At 45.4% G+C, this 20,228-nt stretch overlaps 1 protein-coding gene across 8 annotated transcripts in view; it reads right to left on the bottom strand.

The window, feature by feature from the left end:
- Positions 1 to 20,228, bottom strand: part of DIDO1 (death inducer-obliterator 1) — a 58,280-nt gene that overhangs the window by 26,409 nt on the left and 11,643 nt on the right. For 4 of the 8 annotated variants that reach the window (XM_087444999.1, XM_087444998.1, XM_087444995.1 and 1 more), the window contains exons 2-7: positions 9,490 to 9,668; positions 8,858 to 8,966; positions 6,994 to 7,834; positions 5,644 to 5,965; positions 3,334 to 3,546; positions 1,962 to 2,175 (exon numbers count right to left, since the gene is read on the bottom strand). In XM_087444999.1, the coding sequence (XP_087301125.1) occupies positions 1,962 to 2,175; positions 3,334 to 3,546; positions 5,644 to 5,965; positions 6,994 to 7,832 (1,588 nt within the window). In that variant the 5' untranslated portion in view covers positions 7,833 to 7,834; positions 8,858 to 8,966; positions 9,490 to 9,668. Of the gene's footprint in view, positions 1 to 1,961; positions 2,176 to 3,333; positions 3,547 to 5,643; positions 5,966 to 6,993; positions 7,835 to 8,727; positions 8,838 to 8,857; positions 8,967 to 9,442; positions 9,669 to 20,228 lie in introns of those variants that run through there. The other 4 variants (XM_087445000.1, XM_087445001.1, XM_087445002.1 and 1 more) reach the window with 4 other exon arrangements.

Here is a 20,228-nt window from a genome sequence, read left to right as displayed (position 1 = left end):
TCATCTTTTCGAAAGAAAACATTTACGGACAACCAAAAATGGTCAGAAGCAACTAGCTCAAAAATATGTGCCCTACACATGCTATAAATTTTGGATAGCCATCAGTTTTAATTTTGAGATGTAAATGTGCTGGGAAGGGTCATCAGTCACGAATCCACTCCGACTTGCTGCCCACGGAAGCATGTCAGGCTTCAGTGAGGAGTTCACGTGTAGAAAAAGAGGGAAGAGGTGGAGAGGAAAAGAAAACCCAATCTGTGAGCAGAGACTGGCCTCCTCATGGTACCCCCCACCATATCCCTCTCTTCCCCTCAAAATCAGGGTGAGGAGGACTAAGAATCCAGGATGAGTGCCCATCCTTCTCATCTTCCCGCCAGCCTTCCTCTCCGTGTGTGCCCCACAGCTCCACACTTAGGTCTCAGGGCAGCTTTCCAATTCTGGTCGACTGAGATGGAAATTACTGGACGGAAATCCATCACCCAGGGGTTTTGTGGTTATACCCCGGTTTTCCTTCTTTTTCTGTTATGTGCCTATAACTCAGAGCATTTTATCTGTAAGTATTCCAAAATGACTGCTCCCCACTTGTTCACATGTGGGTAAGGCTTATTTTAGGCACGTTCATGACCTCTGTAAGAGTGCTATAATTGTAGAGGTGCTATAATTTCATGAAAATTTGAGACACGTTCTTAGCCTGAAATTCTTAGCTCAAACCTCCTGAGGTGTATCGAGACTCATTTTAATGCATTTAATTCTGTATTTAACAACTCATTCCTAAAATAAAAAAAAAAAATCCAGTATTGCTTTGCAATTTACTTGCAACTCCATTTCTTAGCTCTTGGGCTATTCACAGTCTCCAAATGAGTATTTAGTTACCCATTTTTCTAACCACACTAGATCCAGAACGTACCTACACAAGCACTCTCCCTCGGGTGATTGGTTAAAAGGCTGACTAAAAGAAGAAGACAGCACACCTCTATAATCTGGCAATTTAGGACTATTTAACCTTTTGGTGCTTTTGAAAAAGGTACAAAACAGTTTAAAGACAGCATGAATAAAAGCTGAATAAAAAATAATCTTAATAATAGAGTAAGAAGTGCCCTATGGATCAATTTAAATTTCCAAAATTTAATTCTGGAGAATTAGGCTGAGACACAAGAATAAATAAAAAGATTCAAGCTGCATGATCTAACCTGGGATTTCAAAGATCTATCTGAAATGTCTTGATTTTGTTCACTGGAACTTTGGGGTGGGGTGTGAGCCTAGATCCAAGCCAGTTTACCCCTGGCCATGTCCCTCCAGGGAGGGCACTGCTCCAAGTGTACACACACCACACTCACTTACCTGGGAACAGAGGCAGCAGCGGGAAATGGCCTTCGAAACGCCAATGTGTGTTTGTGTGGGTGTGTAGTATGTGAATTGGAAATGAAAAAAATTCCTTTCCGGTCAAAAATAATTTAACTCCTGAAAATCCTACTTAAGGTGAGTACCAGATGCAACACTAGTTTGCAGACTTCCACAACATACAGAAGAAGTGATGACTACGTGTGCTGGAAGTGAGAACGTGGAAAAGCCCTCAGGCGAACAGGGCTGCAGTGCAACTGTAAGTGAGGCTGGGACACGAGTCCTGAGTGCTGGGCAGTGTGTCTATTCAGTTAGACCTTGTTGGAGAGGACACACACACTCACCAGAGCCTGACAATGAGAACAGAGGTGACAGACATCAATCATCAGGTGACACATTCAGCAATGAGGTTTGTACAGCTTTTTGGAAAACACTGACAGGAAGTCCCAACAGACTAAGGACGGGTACAGGGGCTCGAGAGGCATCTCGGACTCGGGCACTTGCTTCGATCTTTGGAGGTGCAGCACTACACACGGCTAAACTCCTAAGTCTGGACGGCCCAAGTGGACAGCCATCCAGAAACACCAGGGAGGGTCCAGAGGCTACCCCTAGGTGATACATACATTTATACAACAGTGACGGCCAGAGGGCAGCAGTCTGTTCTGGCTTCACTGCATTGTAATTGTGGTCGCTTGCCCAGGACGGCGTGCTGCTTTCACAAGTTGTTTCCTTAATAAGGACCTCACTCCTGGAAGGGGCCACCATCGCCTTCTTCGTGGTGTTTTCTTTCTTGTCTGGAGCCGGTCTCTTGTGCACAGAAGAGATTTTAATGCCTGCCTGGATAATCAGTAAAACTCCAATCATTAAGGTCAGAAATTAACCTTTGCTCATTTCACTTTGCAATGAAGGTCACGACACACTCTATTCCTAGGTCATTTCAAGCTCCCTCACCACCCTGAGCTTGTGCACTGCATCTGCTCGGCAGCAGGGTTTGGCTACACCCGCACATCCAGCAGACCCTCAGCACTCCAATGTAATATCCAGGATTTCAACAATTGCGCAATGTGAAGGTCCCTGCCACAGAGTAATCTGTAATCCTGTCGAGGTACTAGGCCGCCGGGGTAACAGAAGAATGAGCCACTTGAGCAAGGCAGTGAAACAAGGCAAGAACAAAGCGGAAAGGGCCTCAGTGTGAGAATGTGCCCCACGAACACTGATGGGCATGGGGAGTGACACTTGGAGAAGAGACAGGAGCACAAACGCCATTTCCGTATTTTCCGTCAGGCCCTCTCAGCGCCGCCATTCTCTTACTATAAACAGCAGCAACTGCTTCTTTGGCAGTTCTATGATTCAAAATTACCAGCCTTAAAAAAAAATTAAGCCATCAAAGGCTAAATAAGCCCTTAAAACTATCAAGAAAACTCCCCGAATAGCACTAGTTATGCTTTGCTTGTCATGAATGTAATGGGGGCTGCAAGGCAGCTGTGCCAACCTGAGCTAAAACTCTAGGAAGGTCTTCAAGTGTAACACCAGTGCCTGTGATTTCTAAAACAACCAGGATTCTTCCCAAATCACAGGTAGTATAAAAAGGAGACAATTTCGAGAGCTAGGTCTTAAAGTGAAGCACTTCGTCTTGCCTAGGAGCCCCCTCTCTTCCCAGGCCCTGGCTGCCGGAGTCTACTTCCACACAAACTCGTCTCGGAAGACTGCTGGTACATGGACCACAGGCTGGCCGGCCCGCAGCAGCCAGCTGCCTACATCTGCTTCAATGTATTCATAGTATTCACCCCTCAGCTAGAGGGCAGAGAAAATGAAGCGTCAGAATGTATGCGTGTTTGTAATTCTGACGAGCACACTGGTGGGAAAGATGGAGGACACAGTCTGTACTCCATCGGTGCCTGCTGTCCCCACACTGAACAAGCCAACCAGCCAAGCTGGTAACAGATATACATTTTTCGCTTCAACTATTCAAATGGCTGGTCTTGTGCAACTTACCTGAACGCTACATTTTGGAAGAATGAGCTTTTCTGGCTTCGTCTTGGTCTTTTCTTTAGATTTTGGCTTTTGTTCTTTACCTGAACTTAGAGACTTCATAGTAGCTGCAGCATGTTTTAGAATACAGTCACTGCTGCAGTAAACGGAGTCAGGCTGTGCCACATTAGAACACCCGGGGCCAATACACTTCGAGGCACCAGGAGCCTCTACAACCTGCAGAATAAAACACGTGACTTCAAACAATGGACTCACCCATTTTAGCAGGTAAGGTACTTTCTAAAAATCACTATTTATAATACTGTCACTGTTTTTAATCAAAACACACTAACAGTATTTTTAGTATGAATAAAAACGTATATTTATTCAAAGTACAGGAATCTATTTCCTCTGTGTAAGGCACTGATATTCTTAACTGCTCTTCACGCCACCTGTGGTGGCAGAACTCTAAGGGGACCCAGGACGCCGCCCCTGGCACACACATGCTGAGTGCTTTTGAACATGATGGGATTTCACACCCACAATTAGGTTCTGTTACAGGGCAAATGGGCGGGAATTTTGCAGATGTAATTAAGGTCCCCGATGAGATGATTTCTAGTTAATCAAAAGGGTCTGACTTAATCAGGTGAAAACCCTTAAAAGAAAGCCCAGGCCCTTCAGAAAAGAGAAGACTCCACCGCTGGTTTTGAAGAAGCAAGCAGCCCTGCTCTGAGGGTGCGGTTCCAGGTAAGAGCCAGGATACTCACCAAATGTGACTCAGATAAACAAGGAACTTTTTAGTGTAAGAATACCACAAAAATTGCACGAGACATATTTATATACTAAACCATGTGAGAGCTTTTGAAAGTGGACTTTCCCCAGCCGAGCCTCTGAGGAGACCCCCAGCCCGCACGGACACCTAGGGCGCAGTCTGTTAAGAGCCTGGGCAGAGGGCGCAGTGAAGCCAGGCCCAGGCTTCTGAGCTGTGGAAAGTGAGCTACCAAATGTGTGCTGTCTGAGCGTCTAAGCTCGTGGTAACCTGTCGTGCAGCTACATGGATCAAGTCCACCGTAAGAACCAAACAGGGCTGCTTGTGTTCACAATTAGTAAAGTAGGTTCTGATGGTCAAGACTAAATATACATAAACATATCCATCAAATGTACTTGAGCAAAATCTTATTTCTCAAATTAAGTATTTAAGATAATTGTTTTTCCTCCACAGAATCCAAGTTTTACTCACAATAAAATTTAAGCTTATGTAGTCCCCAACACACTGATAATAAAGACATGAAATTAAGACAATTTTTCCCATTAATGTACATTTGCACTAATTTTTCTTAATGATATTTCCACTTAGTACTTCCTAATACCTCCATGTTAGACGTATTTAAACGGCCCAGCCCTCACAGCACTTTCACCTCGAGCGGACACAGTGTAGGGTGTTAAGGCAGAGCCACCTCAGTCTTCTGCAAGCCCAACACCTGCTGAAGGGCAGGTGGCCAGGAGGCTGCCCTCTCCACCAACCCAGCTGATGGCACAGGAGGCAGGCCCCCAATTCAAGGCTGGCTAGGGCCTCGGGAAGGCCAGGAGTGAAAACATGGTGTGTGTAGGACCATCATGAGTGCCCGAGACAGTTCTCAACAGCAGAACCTGAGGACACATGGAAAATAAAATCTGACAAATAATCATGGCCCTGAAGGGGCCTAAAAACCAGTTGGGAAGGAGAAATGAATCAACAGCTGGCAAAAGAGAAAAAAGAGCTGGGACAAGCACTCGTGCGTGTCTGAGACTATTCCAGAGGGTCGTGCTAGCAGACGTGAGAGGAGCCTCAGATGCTGGGGCAGAGGGGCCCAGCCCAGGCTGTGTCACCACCCCTCAGTGACTCAGGGAGGCAAGCACAGGACCACGAGTTCTGGCAACACAGTGTCAGGTAATACAGGTGCACATTTACTTCAGTAATTCAAAAATAATTTTGTCCATATCTGTACATCAAGCCCAAAATTCCATCAATAAGAAAACTTAAGGAAAAACTAATTTTTAGAAACTGAGCTCACTTAAGGAAAATGTTGAGTCACTATTAACATAACGATATAGGTGGAAGACATGTTCCCCAATGGTGTCCCACAGAGCATGGTGCACAGGAGGGCCCGAGAAGCAGAGCACAGGACTGCTTTTCTACCAGGGCTCAGCCCCAGGGCAGACAATGCCAGCTGTAGGGAGAACCTAACTTATTCCACAAGAAAGAACCTCCTCTAGTCTCCATGTTTCTGTCAATAGGAGTCTGAGCTCTCTAAGGTCACCCTCTACCACCGACCTCGGCAGAGAAGTACTTACAGGCTGGAATATCTTGAGCTTTTTCTTGCCACTTGGGTTTGCAGCTTTCTCAATTCTCCCCTTTATTCCTTGGTCCTCGCTACATTTCTGCTCTACTGTTCCTATACTTGTAAAGTCTGTGCCATCCGCATCTGCAGGTCTCACTCTCGCGTCCTGCTGCTCTGCGCTTTCTGTGTTCGTCTCGTCCTGCACTTGCAGAATGGTGCAGTTCGGGCAGATGTAATCTTCCCCGTTCCTTTCCAAGAGCCTCCCTCGAGCCTCAGAAATGCCCACACAGTCGCCATGAAACCATTCTTCACATCGGTCACAGCAAATCATGAACCTGAAATTATAAAATCATGGTATATTAGAAATGGAAAGCAGAGATGACACTCAAGTTAAGACATACTAGTAAGTCAAACTGGTTTCAATGCTGTATTACGGAAAAATGCAAGCATACAGAAAAGTAGAGGAAACAGAATAAAGAATACCCATAGGCCTTTTCTTTATTTTATTAACATTCAACCAAATTTGCTTCGGATATTTTTTTTGGAGTGGAGCGTTTTAAGAGTGAACTGTAGGCTTCACGGCATCGCCTGCTGGAAACTTCAGCACTCACCTCCACAAAATGGCAACAAGGCCTTTATCCCACCTGACAGAGCCCACAGTGGTCCCTCATCCCACCTGACACCTCATCACAGCCAGGGGCTCTGAGCTGCCCCCAATGTCCAAACTGCAGTCCAATCACAGCTGCAAGTGGATGTCACGCGAGGACAGTCGAGCAGCACACCTCTGGGATGGCAGGAATGTTCTAGTCTGAGCTGCTGTGTATGCTCGCCACTGGCTGCCTGTGGCTAGTGTGATGAGACAGTGAACAGCCCTGTGACCAGTGGCCACCACGGCGAAGTGTGTGGCTCTAAGCAGTCCTTACCCACTCCTTCTGCTTCTTTCTTTTTTTGAGGAAGACTGGCCCTGAGCTAACATCTGTTGCCAATCTTCCTCCTTTTTTCTTTTTTTTCTCCCTAAAGCCCCAGTAGATAGTTGTATGTCATAGTTGTACATCCTTCTAGTTGCTCTATGTGGGACGCCGCCTCAGCATGGCTTGATGAATGGTGTGCAGGTCTGCGCCCAGGATCTGAACCGGCGAACTCTGGGCTGCCGAAGGAGAGCGTACGAACTTAAACCGCTACACCACCAGGCCGGCCCGTTTCTTTTTTGACAATGACTTATTCATCTTTTTCAACTGAACAGTTACCCATTCAGCCCAGCTTTGGAACTCTTTAAATCAAAACAAATGGAAAAGTCTGTTGTTTCCATCACTAGGATTTCTCTGAAAGTGGGGCAGCCAACACTCCCTTCTCCCCCACCTACCTGTTGTTGTGAGGCTGACGGCACATGCAGTACAGAGCGTTGGGGTCGTAAACCTCACACTCGGGCTTGTGTCTGACCGAGTCTCTGGGTTCTTCATTTTTCATTACCTGAGCTGCTTTCCCTTCCAACTGACTCTCTCCGTCGCCTTTCGCTGCCTGGGTCACAGCCCCCTGGGCAGCCTCAGGCTCCTGCATGCCGGGCAGCGAGCTCCCCACAGCGTCGCCTGCCTCTACGTCCACAGTTTCCGCCGGATCCTCCTCCCGACGCTTCTTCCTCAGGCGACTCTGGATACCCTTCAGGGGCCTGCCGGCTGGCTCTTGTTCTCGCTTTCTTCGTAGGCGATTCTGAAGTTCTTTCAAAGTCAATCCATCACTGTCGCTATCAGAGGTGTCGTCCTCGTCATCACCTCCTTTGGCCTTTGCAGAGGAGGCTGTTCGTTCCTTAACACCTCTGGAACTAGATTTGGGCCCACTTTTCATTTCAGAGGTGCTTTCTACACTCCCTTCAGAGGCCGTTTCCACATCTGTAACTGGACAAGATGTTGGCTCACTGGAGTCCTCGAGGGAGACGGGAACATTCTTCCTTCCTCTGCGTCGGACTGTTGTAAGAAATTCTTCCACTCTCTCAGTCCGCTTTGGCTGTCTCCCACTGCGTCGCAAGGAAAGGCTTTGTTGTTGCTGCCGGGGCTGCTGCTCCAGAGAGTCTAGCTCGGCGTCCCCGGCACCCTCCCGCTTAGCAATGGTGGTCCTTCGAAAACCCCATGTTTTCCTGAACTCTTTACTGGTGGGCTTGATGGCCTTGGGCGCTTCCTCATTGCGTGGGTCACCTTTCTCATCCATACCTAAGGGAAAATGCAACCAAACCACAACCAGCATTAATGAGGTCACACTTCTTGGTGACTGACCACTAAACCACTGAGCTCAAAGGAAACACGCAACCTTGAATCACACATGAGAGGGAGCACCACCCACAGGAATGGACACTCATGAATACGGATGAAATGGAACAATTTTCTACCTACAAAAAGTGAAGGTGTCCAGTAAAGTAAGTTATTTTGACCAGTGTTCCCTAAAATGTGATACATAATGGTGATTCAAAGTGATTCTTGAAGATTTTAATAGTTATCTATCTAATGTTTAATAGAACAATACAGCAAGCAAATCAAATCTGTAATTTCATCATTTAATTACTCAGGATAAGGCTTTTATAAAACAGGTAGTGGGAAAACATTAAATAAGGAACAGTACAAGTGGTGCAAGGACGTGACCAGAACAGCGTTTGCAGTGGCAGATGAGAGGCGGCTGCAGGCTCTCTGGCCCCCTCAAGTGAGGAGACCTGGGGCCCACCGGCCTCCCTGTGAGTCAGGCTGGCTCTGCCCGCAGAGCACAGTGGACAGAATGCTGTGCCAGTTCCAGGCCTAGCATGCAAGAGAACTGGCTGCTTCTGTCCTGGGCCATGGAGCCCCGAGCTGCCACTTAAGAAATCCGACCACCCTGCTGGAGAGATCACGTGGAGGGGATGTGTCGTGTTGGACCCTGCACTCAGCCCTGTTTGTGGGCTGAGTGCCAAATGACCCCAGTGGAAGCCTCGTGGAGATAAGGATCACCCAGCTGAGCCCTGCTCAGGTTCCCAAGCCTCGACTCTGGATAGAAAATGGGTACTACTGGAGTCTGCTGGGTTCTGGGGTAGTTGTTATGCAGCAACAGACAATTGGGACGCTTAGGAAATACTGACCTAGGCAATAGCTCTGATGTATATTTCTTCTTTCCTCTTCACTTTCTTTCTAATAGATTATTAAAGGGTCATGTTTGTGAAAATTTTACTCTTATTTAAAATGATAAAACCTGAAAAAAATAGTATATACCTTCAGAAATTTTTTCCAAGCTGTCCAGGCTTCAATCACATTTAAATGCTAACAATGACTCAGATTTTATGCCGTGTTCCATCGGGAAGGACTTGTATAGAATGAAAACCTTCAAAATATAAAATACACAAAAGTCGCAACCACGTGCAACCTAATTCTTTTTCTGCTTCCTACTAAGTATTGTCACTTCCCATTTTCCTGTCCAGCACTGTAGATCCCTCACCCTATAACTTGGCCCACAGGCTCCCAAGCCACTCAGAAGCTTGCAGGAGTGGCTGTGACCTCAGCTCGTGTGCCACTAAGGACCACACCACTTTTTTGGTCACCTGAGGTTTTCTGCAGGAAGAACTCTCCTCTACAAAACATGGTTCTCACCAAAGAGAGAATATACAACATCAACGTATCTGCACTAATATATAACCAGTGTAAAAATAAAGGGATGCTCTGAATGAAATTCTTAATACATGATTAAACATGCATCTAAAAGCCTTAGGGCTACAGTTTGGATTATTTCAAACAAATATGAACGTTATATCAGTTTCTTTACATATAATGCCACTTTAGCAATAAAACATGATTTCAAACCTAAGTTAAAATTTTGTTGTTGATATTCAATGCCACTGATACTTCACCTGCCCCAACACTGAAAGCTTGGACACTTTTTCTGGATGGCCTAAATACAACAAAAAACCTGGCTGATGCAATCACTTGGCCCAAGTAAACAGCCAGGCTTCAAAACACCGCTGCAGTCAGTCACTGTCCACAAATAACAACGCAGATTATCTTGAGAATGCTCCCAGGGAGTAAGCTCCTAAAAGAAAATAAGAAAATAGTTTATAGATCTTAAGTAACTATAACTAAAGTTACATTAAAAAAAAAAAAAAAAAAAAAAGGGCAGCCGGCCCAGGTTCGCAGGTTTGGATCCTGAGCACAGACCTACGCACTGCTCATCAAGCCATGCTGTGGCGGCATCCCACATACAAAATAAAGGGCTGACAGCTCAGCGACAATCTTCCTCAGCAAAAAAGAGGAAGATTGGCAACAGATGTCAGCTCAGGGCCAATCTTCCTCACCACACACACACACACACACACACACACAAAAAAGGCACCAAACTTCCCAAGTAATCTACTATTTGAGTGTACATTACATGACCTACAAAGACATTCAGGGAGTCAAAAAAAAAAAAGCACAAAACACAGTCCCCTTCCTTAAGGACTTTTAAAGAAGGGAAGATACTATGACTACACTCTGAAAGAATGGGAGGACAGGCCTGGGAGGGTGCGGCAAGTCTTGGCTGGCACTCTGGGGAGGCGAGGGAGCTGGCACTAAGAGGGCAGAGGCCTCAGTGGAGGGGAGGGTCTCAAAGTCAGCAACTGGGTATCAGCTGCTTTCCAATCAGGATCCTACTTCTGAGATGGACCCAGCTCAATAAAACCCCATACTTGAGAGAAACACCAACAAAATGTGAAAAGGATGAATGACAAAATTATTATGAACGTTACGTAATTACTTAAAAATTCTTAATATTGTAGCTATGCCATCACTTTGAAAGATTTTAGAAGACTAATGTTTATGATAACTGAACATCAACACGGTACAGTCCATCTCTACATATTTAAAAAACACGTCCCCTCCTATACCCTCTTTCAAACAGCCATGCCTAGTTTACGTGCTCACTAACCATGCCTGTGTTCCTAGACAGGTCCTCAATATTAATCCTTTAACACATTTCCCATTCTAGCCCCAGTCATCCTACCCTGAGCTGAGCAGGAATCTTGCACCTCTCCTCTTCCTCCCTTCCTCGCCCTACTCCAACTGCCTTCCCTGTAACCATGGTCTCCTTAGTGACCTCAGAACAACACAACATTCTGAGGCACTTCCTTTTAAAGAGACAGTGGCCATTTCACCTTAATTAGCCAAATCTGTAATCAGAGCCACCACATCTCTCAAATGTGGTAAACCCATCTCAAAATGAGGCTTCACAGTTCAAAAACTTCTTAGACGAAACTGGAAATAAGCAATACTTTTGTATTTCACAACACGCAGCATTTATAAATTATGCAAAGAAATTAAGATGTTCACAGGAATGAAAAAATTTTTTTAAATTTATGTTAATCTGAAAAGAGACATGTTTCTGGATATTATTTTAGTTCTGAATTAATCAGAAAAAGAAAATCCAGTTATTTCTGCTAAGTGGAATGAGATAAAGTACATATTCAGAATAGGTCATTTAAGATAATTTAGTTCATTTATCTTAACTTTATAATTGCAAAATTGATTTCTCCTCATAATTTCTTCAACAGAGAAATTCTAATATAAAATTTCAGCTGAAACAAAAGCATGTATATCAAGACAAAAGAAAAAACAAAACCAAACATTTATAATCAAGGCAAAAGTAAAAGAAAAATTGTGTTACACTCCTAACAACCTAGGTTTAGTGTGTAAATTCTATACTACAACACGTGACATGACGAACACGGTCATAAACCATGACCATGTCATATTAATAACAATTTTTCCCCAGAAAGGAAGGTGTGCACCTCTACAACTGGGAGAGTTAACGCCAAAGGGGAACAGCGACTGCACTGAAATAATTTAATTATCTTCCTACATCTCTAAGTGTAAATTTTTTCTCAGCCAGAAACTGCTCCATTTCCTACTAACTAGAAGTAGAAATAATGCTATGAAATGTTAGGTTTAAAAATATAAATATGAGCCAACATTTCACAACCACTGCTAACAATGTACAACCAAATGGCTGAAAAGTGACTCAAGAACAGGACACCCAGCCCCTCCCAAGTTCTTGAAAGGCAGCTCTCAAGGCCGCTTTACACTCTCAAAAACTGAGGACCTCAAAGAGCTTTTGTTTATGTGGAACACATCAATATTTCCAAAATTAAAACTGAGGAAAATGTTCGAGTAATCGGGGATGTTCTTTGATACGACATCAAACCTCAATGAGTAGTAGTTTCATAAAAATCAGTGATGGGGCCGGCCCAGAGGCGTAGCAGTTAAGTGCACGCACTCTGCTGCGGTGGCCTGGGGTTTTCAGGTTCGGATCCTGGGTGCGCACCCACGCGCCACTTGGCAAGCCCTGCTGTGGCGGCGTCCCATATAAAGTGGAGGAAGATGGGCACGGATGTTAGCCCAGGACCAATCTTCCTCAGCAAAAAGAGGAGGATTGCCATCGGATGTTAGCTCAGAGCTCATCTTCCTCAAAAAAAAAAAAATCACCTGCAACATGGAATCTGAAACTAGATCAATGAATTTTCCACACTTTCTTACATTACAATCCACGGGTCTGTCTTGCACTCTGAAAGCATCTTCACCCATGCTCGTGCTGGTCACTTGGAAAACCCTGGCTTGCTGACGTATGCCGAGTCCAAATGTCAGCATACTTCATGAAACAATACAGAAGACACATCTGTAACATCAGCACTCGTCTCCCCAAACGTCTTTAATTATTGGGAAGGCATCAAGCTCACAATGGCAGATACAGGCTTTCCAAAATTCTTATTTTTGCTTGAAAGCTTTAATTTTATCATTAGCAACAAATTCTGTCAGTTGCTTAGCTCAAGACTCACACCGTTCGTCTTCAAGAAAATGCCTGCCAAAAACCGAGTCTGAAAACTAGTCTGTCAGTTCTTTCAAGTACGAATGGTACTCCATGAAAAGGGGGCTGGACCCTACCCACGAGGGCTCTTCCCAGAGACAGCCCCCAGCTCTGGGGTGCAGCACAAGTGTTTTATGTGTCCCTGCCATTTCATCAAATACGCTGGAGGGTTGAGATTTAACAAAATCACTAGTCTTTACTGCCCCAGCAAGGACATGCTCAAGGGAAGCCGGCACACTGTAATACCCAGTGCACAGCGGCGGAGGGCACACGCACGTCGCATGCCGCTGTCCTAATCTGCTTCTTTCTACACTGCCGGGGCCAACTACTACTGTGGAAAGAGTTTTGCCCTCTTCGCCCCCAAGAGGGTTTTGGAGACCCCCAGGAGTCCATGGAACACACTATGAGAACTTCTGTAGCATGCCATTTCTATTAGTTTAAGAACACACTGGATACGTACAAAGCAATAATACGTATCTATTTACGCATTTATTTTTTCTGATGCATCTATTTTTCTTATCAGAAGAGACTAAAATTTCCTTCCACAAAACTGTTCTAAAACTGCTAAATTTTCCCTTCAAATTCTCCAAATCTTCAGAATGTTAAGCTGCCAGAAGAGAATTTCTTAAAAACAAAACCAAAAATATCCTCCCAAAACGTTATACGTTACTTAAAAAAAGGCAACCAAACTACTACGTAAATGTTAGTGAGGCATGACTCCACAACCACTGTCAACCTGAAGGCTCAGCTTCCAGAACAGGCTTCAGGTAAGTAACCACAGATGCCCATCTAAAGATGTTTGCTCCACAAACTGAAGAGACTAACTTCTCTAAGACACTTCAAAATAGGATATACAACCACAATGAAGTTCCTATTTTCACAGGATAACCATGGCAAACAGCTAATGCTTCTTCTCAAAAAGATAATACACACCTATCTGCCCCACCTGGTGGCAAAACAGTGTTTCTCCAAACTTCATATCCCCCTGAAACAGTGTTCAAAACTATCAATTTTAATTTTGAAACAATTCTAACCAGCCAGTCAGAAATTATATCCAATGCTACAACATAACCTCATTATTTTGGACTTGGCTAACTCAGAATTTTTAATTCTGACAGGCTGGGCCAAAGTTTACAATATATATATTTTGAATTAAGGGCCTTCCCTCTCACACCTAATCCTTTGCTGTGGATGTGGAGGGATTGAGAAGACGCTAGCTAAAAGTTCTTTAAACTACTAAAAAAGATTTCCCAATTAAAGATAATGAAACAGTCACTGACGAGGATATGCCCAGAAACGTCAGACAACTCAACGTATCCCAAAAGCATGAATGTTCTCCGACCACCAGTAGCGGCTGTTTTCAGTCCATGCTAAACTGATGGCCCACACAGGCCACTCTCCTCTCTGCCCCACAGGCCTGCAGCAGCCAACACCATGCCTGCCCATTAAACAGGAAGAGAAGAGAGGTTTGGGCCCACAAAGTAAACTAAGAAATCCAATTTTTGTTTATTTGAATATCTACACAGAACCTGACTCAGCCGTATAAATTACATTTAAGTCTTTTAGATGGCGAAGTCAAAGTTTTGCTGCTTACCAAATAACGCTGTCATTATTAAAATTATTCTGATGATGCAAAGGTGCCCACAACAGAGTAAGTTTCTCAAGAGGTAAATAGAAAAATCTAGAAACAACCCTGTTGTTTAAAATTCCTTAGGTATTTTTGCTTTATAGATATACAGAGACAAAATGCAAAACTTGTTACTTGAAAGCCTGCTGAGGACTGATGCCGCAGCCAGGCTCTGGTGTGCAGCCAGGCCTCCAGCTCCCTCGTCATGCGTGTGCAATGGGTACTCGGATTTCTCTGTCCAGTCTCACGCACAGGCTTGTGACCTTGGTGGGCAACTCTCAAGAGAAGGAGGAAAGGAGGCTTTCAGCTGTGCTCTATTTAATGGTATGAACACAGTCCCCTACACTGCTCCCTTGGATGGGCTCCTGCTGTGGTCTGCACGTTTGCGTCTCCCCAAAATTCACGTTGCAACTTACTGCTCAAGGTGATGGTACTAAGAGATGGGCCTTTGGGAGGTGCTTAGGTCATGAGGTCAGAGCCCTCATGAAAGGGATCAGTGTCCTTAAAAAGAGGCCCCAGAAAACTCCTTCGCCCCTGCCCAACCCAGAAGACGCCTCACCAGGATCCGACCACGCTGGCACCCCGTGTCTGCGGTCTTTTGTTACAACAGCCCGAGGGACTGAGCCAGCTCCTCTTGTCTCTCAGCGAACAAAAAAACATGGTTTCAAACACTGTCCAAGGGACCATCCGGACCCTATAGGACACCGCCACTGCCTGGGTCTTAGTGAGGCTTTGAACTGTACAGGTTCTCCTCATTAAGAAATCTGCCCTATGAGACAAGTCTGGCTACTGCTAAATGCCCAAGGACAACACTGGGATGGGTTCCCGGACAGGAGCCTCCCCTGTCCTTCAGAGATGGGGGGACGGGGGGACGGGGGGGGGGCGGGCGGAAGAGGCGGGGAGAGCAAGCAAGCTCAGAGGGGACCTGTGAGACAAAGAGGGCGCTGTAAGTCACTTCCCAGGATAGTACAAGGTAAAATGCTGAGTCATCCCTGTTGGGCACTTTGGGGGGCTGCTTTCCCTTGGAGTCTGTAGATCTGTAGCTGTTAATCAAGAACCAGATCCCCCAGTGGACCAACCCCCCCAAGCCCCGCAACCAGCCACCCTACTGTTTTGACATCCACATTTGTCTGTTTGGGCCGCAAGTGCAGCTGTGCCGGCGCCTACAGGGCACTGCTGCAAGATCCCTGCGCCCTGGTGTGGTCTCCTGGGGTCAGGCCATGAGAAGCCAGCACCATTCCACAGCCCCCAACACAGGCCACGCTCACCGGTTTTCACTGCTGCAAGAGCTGCTTTTAAGGACCCAGTGAGAAGCTGCGTATAATGAAAGGACATCCTACGATAAGACAAACGCAAAGTGCCATTTAATGTACAAAATCACCTCGCCTCTCCCACTCAGGCATCTGAATAAAAGGCCGAGTGCCCTCAAGCCAAAAGAAGTCTTGGGGCCTTCCCACCCAGCAGGCACCCTGGTCACGCTCTGGGCCTCTTGTTTCAAGTGGTCCACTTCGAGGGAGAAGTGTGCATTGAAACATCCTCACCTGACGACAAACCAGCCTTAGTCCACGCTTTCCCCAAAAAGTACACAGTTGAGCCAATAAAAAAACTTCCAAGACACTGCCTATCTTCCTGAAAGTAATCCATTTTCCCAGGTGTTACAACTTAGAGTCAACTATTTTTTGAAATTCTCATTGCTCTACTATAAGAGCATTTCTAATCATTTTCTAGAGCAGAAGTTCTCAAAGTACAATCCACAGGTGCTTTCAGGAGGTCCCCAAGGTCAAATCATTTGCACACCACCAAGACATTATATGCCTTTTTCATTGGTCACTCTCTCAGGAGCATATGGTCGAGTTTTCCAGAAGCTAAATGATAGTGATATTACAACAGTTTGAATGCAAAAGCTAGTGTGAGAATCCAGCTGTTGTCAGTTAAGCCAGACATTAAAGAGATTTGCAAAAATGTAAAACAATGCCATCTTTCTCATTAAGTTGTCTTTGTCTTGGAAAGGTTTCCAAAAAATGTTATTCACATTAATATGCAGAGGTATATTATTATTTAAAAATGAATGAATAAATTTAAATGTCTCATTTTTAAGGCCAAACAGGGTAAATATCAATATAAATAACATTGATAAACAAAAGCTCTTTGGGATCCTGGTAATTTGGGGGTGTGTCAAGAGGTCTGAGAACGGCTGACGCAGATTTTACACTCAGGGTAACTCTGAAGGGCTGCTCCTGATGGGCCAAAAGCAACTCTGGTGACCTTGCCAGTCAGGAAGACTGAAAGACAGTGGCAGTCCTGCTTCAGTATTCGACTGTTCCAGACCCTCCCCCGCCTCACAGGTTCACATGACGACTGAGAAGGCACTGATTTCCAACTATGAAATTGTAGCACTCCCAGAGCGACTGCTACCTAAGTTCAGAGAGAATGTGCTGGGAGAAAAAACGAAGGCCTTCTCTTACAAGTGTCTGCTTCTTGAGTGGAGCTGCATCCCATGAAGGTATGAGGATCTCAAGCCACAGGCCAAGAGGCAAAAATGCCTGGGAACCTTGGAAACTCAAAAGTCAGGAATGAACTGTGGTTTATTTCAGCTGGAATCTTCCTTTCTTTCCCTGAGATTGGAAGAGGCCAATGTCTAGTTTTGTTTTTGGGGGTAGTGGGAAAGGTCCAAGTTTAAATAAAGGAATTATAGAACAAATAACAGGAGTTTCTGTATCCATTTCTGCAGATCCATACAGAGCTGAATGTGACAGTCAACCTGTATATGATACCACTTCACAGACTTGTACCATTGCTGCATGGGTGGGGAGACGTGCAGAGGAAGGATAGCTTACTCCGAAAAACATGCTGTGCAAGGAAAAACACTGCTTAAATGACAATCTAACCATCCCACAGTCCCTGGCTAGTGCCCACCTAGCCCTGTGTCTCCATGGGGCGCCGGGGGCATCCCAGGGGGGACCACCCCTCTTTGTGCAGGCTCAGCAGTCCCGGTCCTGACCAAGGCAGCCAGCAGTGCCCTCCCCCACTGACTACAGCATGACAACCCCCTGCCCCACTTACAAGTGGGGTAAGTCCTGATAAGCAGACTAGGGGTCAGCAGGCTCAAGAGGCGGCACCACAAAAGAACGCAGGCTCCAAGTCAGGACATCCCTGGCTTCCACCCCAGCTGCAAACCCAACAGCTGGGTGTGCTGGGCAAGTGTACCTCTCTCTGGGCTGTACTTTCCTGCCTGGGAAATGGGGACAATTGTGACTTCACAATTTCCTAAAAGATATCTGAAACTACATCTTGTCAAGTGCCAGTCAGCACTTGCACACAGCAAGCGTGCAATAAACACTGGATGTCGTCTATTAAAACGACTATGTCTCTGTTGGTGAGCATTTGGGGAAACAGGCCCTCTTAGGAGAGTCTATTTGACAAATATTTACCAAGAGCCCCTTATGTGCCGGGCATGGGGACAGAGGAGGCAACATCCCTGTTCCCATTGACCAGGTGGGCATGCTTCACTCTGACCCGGCAGAGATAACTGGAAAAAGGCAGGCATATTTATCAGGGTGCTCCCAGGCTTGCTTTTTTTTTTTTTTCCTGCTTGGAAAGATTTGCCCCGGCCAGTATCTGTTGCCAATCTTCCTCTCTCTTTCTCTTTTTTTCCCTCCCAAAAGTCCCAGTACATAGTTGTATATTCTAGTTATAGGTCCTTCTAATTTTTCTATGTGAGCTGCCACCATAGCATGGCTACTGACAGATGAGTGGTGTGGTTCTGTGCCTGGGAACCAAACCCAGGCCGCCGAAGCAGAGCGTGCTGAACTTGAACTGCTAGGCTATCAGGGCTGGCTCCTAGGCAGGCTCTTTTACAAAAGAACACCAACTGATGTCCATCGTCAGGAAATTGGTTTGAAAAATCAAGAAACATCCATATAACGGAATTCTTTAATACTGCAATTAAAGGATGATGACCCCTATGGCCAGTGCCATGGAAAGAGGCCCACACACGTGAGTCAAGAGGCAGGTCACAAGCCAGCCCTGCACAGTGGCCACATTCCCTGAACACATCCCACCACACGCACACATCCAAGTTCACGAATACGTGAACAGCTGTAACATGGGCTTCTGGATGGTGCCATTTCTGGTGTTTTTGCTATCTTCTTTATATTTTTTATATCGTTTTAATTTTCTATATACGTATTTATTTCTGGAACCCAAACACAGTAAAGCCACCTTTACATTAGGGAAAAATCCCTCATGTACCTTCTTATAAAGGTGTATTAAATACCACTAAAGTGTCTGTATTAGTATATGAAAACAAAACCACAGCACCTAAGTTTGATACCCAGAGAGAAATATCTGCTTTACAAATTACACACAAGATAATCACCACCTACTGATTAAGAACATTTTATAGTCATTGCTACAAGAATTCTTATTAAAATACGTGGAATTACCTATTCAACTTCATATAACAACTTGCCCTCAAAAAGTACTACTCAAGAAATAAAAGAAGGCCTAAGCAAGAGACTACTGTGGAGGAAGTGTGGGCACTGAGACCAAGTGAGCTCAATTCAGACTGCTGCTGATCTCCTCTCCCCACCTACGATGCGTAGATTAGTAGGTTTCCTTTAACTGTTAATCACAGAGCCTTTGTTACGGCAGTCACACATATCACGTGATAATGGCCATAAAGAGGATAATATCAGATATCCACTGTAACAGACCCCATCATTTAAAGAAGAAGAAATGCAAACGGGAGACTCCACTTAGGGAAAGCTTTCTTAATGGACTTCCTGAGTACACCAGGCACGAGAATCAGGTCTCTATTGGACACACCACACTGCACAGACCCAGAGACAACGGTGAGCTAGCCTGTAAACACATTCAATCTTGGTCTGCAAGAGCCAAATGGAAATCACTTGGTATCACGGACCAAGAGTATAAAAAAGGTAAAACATATCGTGTTGATAGAAGTATAAAACAATCAGGACCTGGAACATCTCGCAAACACTTAACTAAAAAGAACCAGTCCCTGGGCTGCTCAGGAACACACTCGCAGTGACTTAGACACCTATGGTGGTAGCAAGACTTACAGTGTCAACAGGACTCACAAACTCCACCACCAAAAGAAAATGAGAGCCAAAGCCCCCATATGAAGACAACCCCACCCACCCCAAGGCCCACCTGAAGCACTAAGGGTGCCCATCTCTAAGCCCCATAGACACACTTTCTCAACAAGCCATTGTGATCTCACACACGCATGCACACTGTGAGCAGCACTGTGTGCCAGGCAAGAACCCGGTAACCACGGGTACTAGCAGACAGGAAGGAGCAGATGGGAGCAGCAACTACACAATTTCTTATTTTTGCATTTTCTTCTTACCACAACAGAACTCACTTTGCTTGCAATAACCTGAATTTAATCAAATACTAAGGGACAGCACTAGGCAGAAAATCAAAAGTAAATTAAAGAGACATGTTATTCCTAAACTCACTGTTAAAATAACTGTGCAAGAACACAGGCAAGGAGGATACAGACAGCACTTAGGAAATGCCTTAGGCAGAAAGTTTCCAACACGGCTGGGTCTGTGTCTCTCAAGTGACACTTCTGAGATGTCTATGCCGTGTTTAAAATGGGAACATTGTGAACTAGTCACAGAGACATATATATGTATACACCAACCCCAAGTGTCACTAAGGGCTCCAGGGTACATGGCTGGCAACACCGGATTTCAGTGAGGGAGCCAGGATGCCCTCACAAGTCCCCGCTACACTTGTCTCTAGGACTGGGAAGGCCATCTTTCTGGTCGCCGCTATAGTCAGGGTGCTTAGCACACAAATGCAATAAATATTCGCCAAACAAAGCGAGGAATCGTTCTAAAGGTCACGGATCTTACAGCCTTAAAATGCACAGCCACAGCACGTTCCTTGCATGTATATTTCAGCCAGGGCCTACATGGCTCTGGGGAAACCATGGAACATTTGTCTGGGGTGGACCCAACAGCCCGGTTAGAACCCAGCTCCATGCACCATCTCAGGCAAGTCCCTTCCCCATGCTTCAGCTTCCTGGAGGTCAGAACGCGTACAAAAGCACTCTACTCATTAAACGACTTAGCACTCATCAACTGCTCAGAACA

The sequence above is a fragment of the Ceratotherium simum genome, chromosome 21 (assembly GCF_057802395.1).
Source record: "Ceratotherium simum simum isolate JZ-2026a chromosome 21, ASM5780239v1, whole genome shotgun sequence".
In the NCBI taxonomy this organism is placed as follows: domain Eukaryota; kingdom Metazoa; phylum Chordata; class Mammalia; order Perissodactyla; family Rhinocerotidae; genus Ceratotherium; species Ceratotherium simum.
This window is presented reverse-complemented; position numbering and strand designations above follow the sequence as displayed.